The sequence below is a fragment of the Triticum urartu genome, chromosome 6A, assembly GCF_056163025.1.
Source record: "Triticum urartu cultivar PI428250 chromosome 6A, HENAU_Tu73, whole genome shotgun sequence".
NCBI lineage: Eukaryota > Viridiplantae > Streptophyta > Magnoliopsida > Poales > Poaceae > Triticum > Triticum urartu.
In genome coordinates, this window is record NC_141878.1 from 580,024,815 (window position 1) to 580,035,910 (window position 11,096).

Here is an 11,096-nt window from a genome sequence, read left to right on the forward strand (position 1 = left end):
ACATTCAGTCCGCGGCACCATTTATACTACTGGCTGGTAGGCTGGTACTGGCACACGACAAAACTGCGGTGCGATACTACGCGTGAGCAGGGAGGAAGGCGAGGGGAGGCTCGGGTGCAGCTTGGCGGGAAGCAAAACATGGGGCCGTCGCGTTTGGTCATGGAGCGATACAGCGACTCAAGGAATATTCAGCGGCGGGTGCAGATGCAGCGCCGACGGGCTCGATGGGTGGCTTCGGACCGGCCTGGGCCACGTGACCGCAAGCGCGGACAGAATCCTTCCTCCTGCCACGGAAAAGGTCCATCACCTGGCACGTCACCGTTGCACGACCAAGGTCCTGTTTGGATACGCTAACACTGTTAGAGTTAGAGTTATTTTCTAACCCACTCTAACTCAAATAAGCACCTCTCCATCAGGATAGTTGGGTTAGATGAAACTAATCCACTCTAACCCTTCCTGTTTGAATACTTTTGGGTTATTTGAGCCCCAAACTAATCCAAACTAGCTCTAACCCCATGATCCAAACAGGAAGCTATGCTGGTTTCTCCGCTCGCTCAGTGCTACCAAAATGCTTCTGCGTCCTGGATTTGACTTCCGGCAGAGTTTGAACACGTTTGCCGGCCAAGAATGATGATGACTTGGTTATACGGAGTACGTGTTTACCTCTTGTAACGGGTCTAGCTTTATTGGACATTTCGTTTACTATGTTTCCTTGTGAGATGATTAAAGCCTCATCGTCTAGCCATCACGATATAGCGGGTACTAGGCGTCGGTCAACCGGGAGATACCTCGATCGGTCATCCGATCCGCGAGAACGTATTCAGTGCACCGGTGGTTGTGGTGCTACCGGTGTACCGGACACCCTAACATTTTTGAAAATGTTTTTTTTAAAAAGAAACAAATTGAGAACATTCACTCAACATCAATATTTGGTATCACAAAATTTCAAATCAAAATATGAAACATTCTTCGAGATAAAAAAATGGTAAATTTGATATCAATGTGATAATCGGTCAAATCTAAAGTCCAACTTATACTACGTACTATTCGGTGTTAAATTTATCATTTTTGTATCTCGGGCAATGTTTCGAATTTTGATTGAAAATTTTACGACAATAAATATTGATGTTGTGTGAATGTGCTCAGTTGATGTCACACTTTTTGGAATTATTTTAAATGGGCTACGGAGATTCGGTGTACCAATAGCACCACAAGCACCGGTGCACTAGATATTAGCTATTTGGTCCATGCACTGTACATCATTTTTCACCTTCCGCACCTTAGATCTAATCGAAATTCAAGAGGAAAAAAATCCCCTTCCACACCATCTTGTCTCCGCTCCACAACGGCGTGCATAAGAGCGCGTAGATGTGTGGCGAAACCGCACCCCCCTACTCCCACAGTTGCTCGTCGTCTCCGGCTCCCATATCAGACTCGTCGGTGTACCCCCCCCCCCCCCCCTCTCTCCCCCCTCGCCGTCCCATGCTCTCCAATAGTAGTAACCCTGACAGCAGATTGTAGGATTGAAGAAAGTCGGTTCACTATCTCCCATCCTTGCTCACAACTCCTACCCCCTACCGCCATGATCGCTTGTAGCTTCCACCCTCACATCTCTAGCACCACATGCTTCTCTGGGCAGCAGTGGTGGTTGTGGTCGCAATAGTGTCGACCGTGGTCGTAGGATCCCCGACAGTCGTTTCCAGCAAACCCCATCCGTCGGTCGTTCAATCCTCAACTATCGGTTGCAACATATCTCGGTTGCAACATCCTCGACCGCCGATCGTTGCATCTTCAGGAGGCGGGTCCAGCTTCGCTTGCAGACACCCCTTTCTCTTGGTTTCAACATTGTCAAGAGAGGGTACCAATTTTAGCACCATCCGGTCGCTGCATCCGCGGCTGCAGGTTGCAACATCGCAGCCCACGGGTCATAGCATCCCCATGTGCTCGTCGCATCGCTATCAGACATCTCTTGTAGCACTCTGCAACCGTGTTCCCCCGATTTGCTAACTCACCGTCTCTGGCACAGGACAAGCGCTCCCCCCCCCCTCTCATAGAAGTCGTGTGGCCGCTTGCACTGGTGAGGACAACGCGTGGTCGACCTTGAAGCTCCCTCGTGGTGCTCGCTCCTGCAGGGGGGGGGGGGTGGTAAAGGTTATCAGTGATTTTCTACATACTTGTCGCGTAGAAATGGTCATAAGCTGACTGCACTAAATTTGCAAACGTTGCTGCAATTAATTTTGTCTTGAGTCAAAATTTGCAAACTTTAATGAAGTTTATAGAATAAAAATGTCAACATTTATTAGACCAATCATATTGTTTGACCTATCATTAAGTTTATCTTGCATTTTTGCATTATTTTGAATGAAGCTACCTTGAGTTGTTGCTCAAAGCAGTCCGCGGCATATTGTGAGAAGAGGTATATGAGTCGAGTTGACTGATTTCACTCGCATGTCTGCCTTTCAAAAGACGGCATATGTTTGGTAGCTTGGAGGAAGCCACATGGTACGGCAATGGATGTTAGAGGATCTCTAACCAGACACAACGTCTTTTCTAATGTGCCCGAACATGAGAGAGAGAGAGAGAGTAAACTTTTTTTTCAACTAGAGCCCTAAATCATTCCTACATAACCCTGCAAAAAAATCATTCCTATATCTACGGGTGTCTGACATTCCTTAAATCCAGTCCATATATGGGAAGGGTATGAAGGTGTTCTAGCAGCCCGCCACATAAGATATGGCCCTGCAAAAAAGATTTAGGCCTCCTTTGGTTTAGAGGAATTTTGTAAGAATTTCATAGGATATGATTTCTATAGGAAAATTTTCTTTAGAGCCCATTTGGTTTGTAGGAATGGCATCCTATTCCTATGGAAGAATTCTTCCTATCCTCCACATTTTATAGGAAAATAAACATTAGCCTAGACTCAATGGAAAAAATCCTATGATGTGAATCAAAGGGCATCTTTTTTCCTATTCCTACTCATAGGATTTGAGATACATGTCATCTCATTTCCTATGACTTTGCTATTTCTACGATTTTTCTACCCTATGAACCAAAGGAGGCCTTAGCAGTTGGAAAGGTAAACTGCTGTCTCTAGGGAAAAGATTGGTCCTCATAAGTTCAGTACTTAGTAATATAGTACTATATATGATTTCCTTCTTCCAGTTACCAAAAGGAGTTTTACATAGATTGGATTACTTTCGATCAAGATACTTTGGGCAAGGAGATAGCGAGAGAAAGAAATATCGACTGGATAAATGGAGTGTGGTTTGCCGTCCTAAAGACCAAGGCGGGTTGGGCATTCATGACCTCGAGGTTAAGAATAGGGCCCTCCTCGATAAATGGTTGTTTAAATTACTAACGAAAGATTTTGTATGGCAAACCCTTCGAAGGAGAAAATATGTGGGTTCCAAGGCGGTATCCCAAGTATATCGGAAGCCTGGGGATTCCCACTTTTGGGCGGGTCTAGTGGCTACGAAGAAATATTTCTTCTGCTATGGATCCTTCTTGATTAAGGACGGCTCGGAAATTAGATTCTGGGAGGACAAGTGGCTAGGAAATGCCACACTCCGGAAACAATATCCGGCTCTATACAACATTGTGCGCCACAAAGGTGATACTATCGCCACGATAATGGAATCATTTCCGCCAAATGTGACGTTCAGAAGAGACTTAATTGGACCCAGACTCCAATAGTGGAACATCCTGCTCCAACGGTTGTCCATGGTGCAATTGTCACATGGGTCTGATGAATTTCGATGGAACCTCCATTGGAATGGACAATTCTCAATGGATTCTATGTATAGAGCGTTAATTCAGTCTGATGTGCTAGTTGTTAATAACAAGAAGATCTGGAAGATGAAGATACCTCTTAAGAATAAAATCTTTGCATGGTATCTTCGTCGCGGAGTCATTCTTACTAAAGATAACCTTATTAAGAGGAATTGGCATGGAAGCCCGTTATGTGTCTTTTGTCACCATGAGAAGACAATAAAACATTTATTCTTTCAATGCAAATTGGCTCGTTCTATATGGTCAATCATCCAAATAGCTTCTGGCTTGTATCCTTTCTGTAGTGTTGCTAATGTATTTGGCAACTGGTTACATGGGATTGATCACAGATTTAGAACTATTCTCATGGTGGGAGCGCTTGCCGTTATTTGATCGCTTTGCTTATGTAGAAATGATAAGGTTTTTAATGATAAAATTACTTCTCTGTTGCAGGTTATCTACAGATGTATCGGGACTCTTCGTTTATGGTCCTCTCTACAATGCGTGGAGAATCGAGGCCTGTTTACGGAGGTGTGTGCACGATTGGAGGCTACAGTGAGGGATACTTTTACCCAACATGGGTGGCAGCACGATCTAAGGATTGGCCCCCCTCCGCTTTAGGCGTTATACGGATTCTACATGTTTCGTTGTAATTCGTCTTTTTATTTTTATTTTATGTTAGAGGATCTTATTTGGCTGTGTGTATCTTAATTATGCATAGGCCGGGTGTAATGCTTAAATATTTTAAGTAATAAAGCGCCCCTTTTAGAAGAAAAAAAAGATATGGCCCACCTTGAATCATCATTTTATTTCTTTCTCACTCTCCATCACACCAATCATATGCTTGTGACCAGACAATTTTGAAGGCCATGGCTGCATGCATGAACAAACGAGAGCTTAAAGTAGATACACCTAAACATTGTTCAGATGTGTCAACGGGCTTCCTCCATCTCATAATGTAAGACGTTTTTTGACTCTACACTAGAATAAAAACATCTCACATTATGAGGCGGAGGGAGTAGAAAAGAGCAATTGGCAATCTCCCATTATTAACACTTACATAGACTTGTAGGCACCAAGAGGGAACACGAAAGTTGCCAAAAAAAAAAGAGGGAACCCGAAAGCTTCTTCGGACCTCGTTCGTTTTTCTCAAAATAATGAGAAGACAATATTAAATATTATCCTCCTCTGTTGATCAAAACAGTCAGGCCAATACGCAGCATATTCACGAGTCGAGTTGACTGCCTGACCTCCAGCAGCCAGCATATATATGCTCGGGAAGCGGCTGGTATCGTGATGGTACTGCCCCATGTTTGAGATTCCAGAACGTGCTTTTGACGGCCTCTTGCTCGCGTCAGCGGAGAAGCAAAGAAGCAACTCGTGCTGCTCCTCCCGCGTGGGGTAGCTCCGGTGGGCTGTCACCCCGGCCCGTGTCTCTCTGTCGGCAGCTCGTTCCTGCCAATCTTTTTCCTGCGGGCGTAGCTCAAGTCCACCACGCGTAGGTGCACCGGGCAGCATCGGACGGTACCCAGCAGCCGATTTCAAATCAGCCATTTTTTCAATGCTAAAAATAATATTTTAGAAACCATTGTGCTACAAAAAAAATTAAATCCAGATTTGAAAGGGTACGGCTATGGGTCAACTGACCGATCCCATCCTACGATCGGTCCCTCGTGGGTCATAGGATTAGCACACCAGTGATCGTTGGATCATGTTGTCTTTTGTTTTTTGAACACTTGGATCGTGTTGTCGTTCCTTCGCCTCGCAACCTCTTCTTCTATACAAAAAATAGACACCGGCCGAAAGCGCACTCTTAGCTTTGGGCTGTCGTATGCGTCCCTGCTTAACGTTGTTGTTGCTGACACTTTGTGACCCTCCCATCGGTCATCGTCGTCGGTCGTCGGCGAATTGCAGCATCGCCGGTGGTGTTTCCTTCTCGTCGATAGCTCGCAACATTGTGAGTCACCCGCGACATGAGAGTCCTCGGCCGGATGCATCAACCTGGTGTCGTGCTCGCCGCTTGCCAGCGGGCTTGCAGCAACCCGACGCCACACTCATGGCATGCCCCGCTAGCGAGCACACATCATCGCCGCCGACCGATTCCAGCATCGCGCACTTCTAAGAGCAACATCACCGTCAACCAACTCCGGCACGAGGGTCATCGCAGTATCACCGACGACCGGTTCCAAAATCACGTACTCACGCAAATAGCATCGCCGACAGCCGGTTCCAGCACATGACGGTCATGCTCGCAGCGGGCGGTCACAGCCATCGCAGCACCCCGATTCACTATGGTCGTGCAACCAGCCACCACGGTCGCAACACATGGTCGCCACCATCGCAACATCCCTTGAAGCAGCATCTCTCGACTTCGAAACATCTTCGTTTTGCAGCATTACCCTCTCAGTGCCCCTATTGCAACGGCATGGTCGCTACCATCGCAACTTCCCTTGACGCAGGATCTCTCGACTTCGAAACATCTTCGTCTTGCAACACTACCCACTCAGTGCCCCTATTGCAACTACATGTGCATTGAGGAGATGACGAGAGAGGGAGCCAAAAACCAGCATCTGCCCTGGTCGGGCTATGGGAGGAGAGCCCCGAGTTAATGGAGCGGCAAGCGAGACATGAGAGAGAGAGAGAGAGAGAGGCACACACTTCCCATGAAGGGATAAGGATATGAACAGGAAAAGAAGAAAGCATATGGGTTGCGTCGAGGTGAAACAAAGTACACCAACAAAAATGATTTATGATGAAAAAAGGGCCATCCAGTTCACACTTCAACTATTTACCCCATGATTTGTTTTTTTGTCTTTTTGAGATATGTTTTTTGAATGTAGATTCTACTTATATCCTCACAAAATATCGTAATCTTTCAAAAATTTAAATGAAATTCATGGATATTGGGGGCACACCATATGCTTTGAGTTCACTGGATACGTTCCCTTGCACATGGTACCGTTAGTTTTTCCCTAAAAAATGAACAAGGCTTTGAAAAAACTGCCATTCAACATGAGGAAACAGATCTATTGCAAAGCACGCTCGGGTATCATAAAAAAACACAAGGAAATAACTATCTCGACATTCATTCTTATCTGAAGTATCTCCACAACCATTGGATAAAGAATAATGAAGGTAAATTAGTGATTCCGAAGACTTAGATTCAAATTATCACAACATAATTCATTTTTTTACATTATTAATAGAAAAATGACTTATATTAGGGGTTTTCCCCTACTAATTTTTGGTCAAAAAATTTCATTTTTAGCAAATTCTAATTTTTACCCCCTACTCTGATGTTTTTGACGCTAATTACCTCCTTTAACAGTTTTCTTTATCACGATTACCCCTTTTAGCGAAACTTATACTCCTTCCGTTCCTTAATGTAGTGTGTATAGATTTTTTAAAAGTTAAGCTATGCTAACTGTGACCAATTTTTATAGAAAAGAATATTTATATCTACAATACGGAATACATAAAATATGAAAGTACATCTTATGATGAATCTAATGATATATGTTTGACATTCTACTCCACAAACTTGATATATGTCTATTAAAAAAACACATTTACCAGAGGGGAAAGTCGAATCCAGGACATTTCAATATAAGTCCATTTTAGAGATTTCAGTATGAACTACATACAGAGCAAAATGAGTGAATCTACACTCTAAAATATGTTTATATACATTCGTATGTAGTTTATATTGAAATATTTTAGAAGACATATATTTAGAAATGGAAGGAGTAGATGTAATGTATTTCTCCACAAACTTGATATATTGTCTATTAAAAAGACACCTTTACCAGAGAGGAAAGTCAAATCCAGGACATTTCAATAGTACCAAGCATAGGTTTTGTCATGGAAGGAACGATGACGCGCGAGGTCGTGGACCTCCCCGTGGCAGGAGGAAGGATTCGCTTCGCGGAAACGGAATCTGCCGTGCTCCAATGTCGGCTGAGCCCCAAACCCACCCATCCGGTCGCGCCGCTGAATAATCAGTCGCTGGATGGCTGCACCACTCCATAAACAAAACGAGCTGCAGCCGGGAGACGAGCCTCCCATCGACTTCCCGCGCACGCACTCGAGCCCAGGTAGTATTGCACCGCAGTTTTGTCGTGCTGTTGTGCAACGGTGCCACTGCTTTGCAGTATAAATAGTGGAGCGCGTTAACCGGACAGAACACACATGCTCGACCCACTGATCATCGTCAGCAGCAAGCATCAAGCAAAGGCAGTTTGGTACTACTGTACTAGCCAGCCCGTGCAGTTAGCCGACTAGCAATCTTGCTTCAACATCCACATATTGATCGACCACCCTGGTCATCAAACACCGATTAACCATGCCGTCGATTGGCAAGGCCACCGACAACGGCGAGATGAAGCAGCGGCGGCCGGAGCAGGAGCTGGTCTGCGTCACCGGGGCCGGAGGCTTCATCGGCTCCTGGGTCGTCAAGGAGCTCCTCCTCCGCGGCTACCGCGTCAGGGGAACCGCCCGAGATCCCGGTAAGCAACAGTTTACTTACACCGTGCGCCAGTCCATGATCGATCTCGCTGAATTTTGGGCTCATCTGATGGTGGAGTGGTTTCCGCAGCTGACCGCAAGAACGCCCATCTGCTCGCGCTGGAGGGCGCCGAGGAGAGGCTCACCCTGTGTCGCGCCGACGTCCTCGACTATGACGGCCTCCACGCCGCCTTCCGCGGCTGCCAGGGCGTCTTCCATGTCGCCTCCCCGGTCTCCAACGACCCTGTGAGTTCACTTCCTCTGCTCTGCTCACTTCTATCGATTTTAACAAGGTCCGTGTACTTACTTGCTTCCTAAATGTGTCACTAACTTGCAGAACCTTGTGCCAGTCGCCGTCGAGGGAACCAAGAACGTGATCAGAGCGGCGGCGGACGCCGGCGTGAGGCGTGTGGTGTTCACGTCGTCCTACGGCACCGTGCACATGAACCCCAACCGCGGCCCTGACGCCGTACTCGACGAGTCCTGCTGGAGCGACTACGACTTCTGCAAGAACACAGGCGTAAGAATACTCTGCTCCATCGCATCTGTTGTTTCTCGCTGGTGAACCGCGCTCATTTATCGATCGCCGTGTGCAATACAGAACCTCTACTGCTGCGCGAAGATGATGGCGGAGATCACTGCGACAGAGGAGGCCGCTAAGAGGGGCCTGGAGCTTGCAGTGGTGGTGCCGTCCATGACCATGGGCCCCATGCTGCAGCAGACGCTCAACTTTAGCAGCAGCCATGTCGCCCGCTACCTCACCGGCGCCAAGCCCACCTACCCGAACGCCGTCGCCGCCTACACCGACGTCCGCGATGTCGCCCGTGCACACATTCTCGTCTACGAGCACCCCAACGCGCGTGGCCGCTACCTCTGCATCGGTGCCGTGCTACACCGCGCACATTTCCTGCAGCTGCTCGGCGACCTCTTCTCGCAGTACCACATAACTGCCAAGTACGTTCGACTATAAAACGATCTTTGTGTCATTATTATGGGTGTTGTGCTTGCTTGCTCATCGCGGATTTCCTTGGCGCGGCCTGGCAGGTGCGAAGACGACGGCAAGCCCATGGCGAAGCCGTACAAGTTCTCAAACCTGAGGCTGAGGGAGCTGGGGTTGGAGTTCACTCCGTTGAGGGAAAGTTTGTACGAGACGGTGACATGCTTGCAGAAAAAGGGCCACCTTCCTCTGCCCGTTGTTCCCATAACACAAAAGCGTGCCTACTTGTAACAGGCCACGGGACAAGCCTGCCTGATGAAACAAACAGAGCAAAGCAGGAATGAAAGAAGAAGATGAACAAGAAATCATGTTTTCTAAGATTCAACATGGAATTGTGTGTTTCTACAAGTATAAAGTGTAGCATGTAAATACTACTATTATGTAATGAATGATGATACTGTCATTCTGGTTCAATGATAAACAGAGCAAAGCAGGAGGAGCAAAAGAAGGCTTTTTCCTAGGAAGAAATCAGGATTTTAGGGATTCATCATGTAAATGGCGTATTTCTGCAAGTGCAGAATGTAACATGTAAAAGTTGTCATGTTGTAATTTACAAATAAATAATAACGTCATTTGGGATCGATGGAGAAGAATGAGTCTTACAAGTCTGATTTCATACAAGTACTACTATATTCCATTTCTCACAGGGAGAGTAAATTGCAAATAGCCACCATAGTTGGCAAAGATACTGTTGTTTCTTTTCTTTTTTATCGTTTTGGTTTTCTCGTTGAAGGGAACTTATGTCGACATATCAAGATGATCCAATCCCATACAATTTCAAACTATTTTTTTCTGAGGGGACACAGTCACACAGTTTCAAACTTGTCTCTGCATAACAAGATATACAATAGAGGCAAAGCATATAGACAGTCCATGGCATTCTCGAAAACAAAACAGCCTATGATAATTCAAACGAAATTGCCATCCATGCGTGGTAAATTCTTCACTAACTTAATACCGATCATTTACCTATTTATAGAAGATGACCCCACAGCCATAGACATGATCCATCAATTTTTTTTAGCTTCGTCCCTGCTTACAAGCCTGATCTCTACTGAAATGGGACATTCAGCGTTTCTTCATGGACTCTGGCTGATTGAGAATACCTGTCGCGTATGAAGGTCATACAAGCATACAACGTTGACAGCCTATGACAATCATGATAGAAATAACAGAGCAAAGCATGGAATGAAATAAGAAATCAGGATTCCCTGATATAGAAAAAGACATCGATAGCCTGTTATGGTCTTCAACTCATCTTTTCCATGGTGCGCTCCTGTTTTGCTTGCTGCAATTTCTTGCTCATTTCAAGACTTTTGATAGCATCCTTATCCATGTACCGGGTGATCCGGCTGGCGATGAAGGAGTTGCCATAGAACACACCAGAAGCGCGTCCTTCCTCTTCTTCCTCCTCGTTGATGTAGAGCGCGACAGCCCCCAGGACCTTGTTCTTAATGTTGACGCTTACCAGCCAGAAATTGTGGTAGCTATCCTCCAACGTGAAGCAAACATCATCAGGATCAACCATGCTCATTGTCGGAAACTCTGGAAGGAGACGTGGAAGACGCTTATCTGTGTCAATAGCGGCCCAGAACTCGTCGGATCTGATGGTGACAACCTTGTGCCATTGCGCTGGCTCGAAGTTGAAGGTCCAGGTTGTGATGTTGAAAGCGGAACACGAGCGGGCGAGGACACTGCGACCTGCGTCGTTGCTAATGCTGATGAGCTGCATAATGCCTGCGTCGGTGACGCACACGCGGCGGGCTGGGTCAGGGGTCCCGGAATCAATGTACGTACGACGTTGATCCAGCTCCACGGGTAGCCGGGC

The 11,096-nt window shown here is 46.3% G+C and overlaps 1 protein-coding gene across 1 annotated transcript; it reads left to right on the plus strand.

Annotated features, from left to right (window-relative positions):
• The first annotated feature begins 7,937 nt into the window (after window positions 1-7,937).
• On the plus strand, window positions 7,938-9,845 carry LOC125512964 (cinnamoyl-CoA reductase 1-like). Its single transcript, XM_048678020.2, has 5 exons — window positions 7,938-8,273; window positions 8,363-8,517; window positions 8,609-8,791; window positions 8,873-9,225; window positions 9,316-9,845. The coding sequence occupies exons 1-5, from the start codon at window positions 8,111-8,113 to the stop codon at window positions 9,497-9,499; spliced, it is 1,038 nt and encodes a 345-aa protein (XP_048533977.2). The 5' UTR covers window positions 7,938-8,110; the 3' UTR covers window positions 9,500-9,845.
• Window positions 9,846-11,096: the final 1,251 nt, after the last annotated feature.

Bases quoted from the DNA above. Each gene is read 5' to 3' on its own strand.
- LOC125512964 (XM_048678020.2), top strand. From the start codon at position 8,111: ATGCCGTCGATTGGCAAGGCCACCGACAACGGCGAGATGAAGCAGCGG. The intron at 8,518-8,608 runs GTGAGTTCACTT...ACTAACTTGCAG, and splicing joins CCCCGGTCTCCAACGACCCT to AACCTTGTGCCAGTCGCCGT. The intron at 8,792-8,872 runs GTAAGAATACTC...TGTGCAATACAG, and splicing joins ACTTCTGCAAGAACACAGGC to AACCTCTACTGCTGCGCGAA.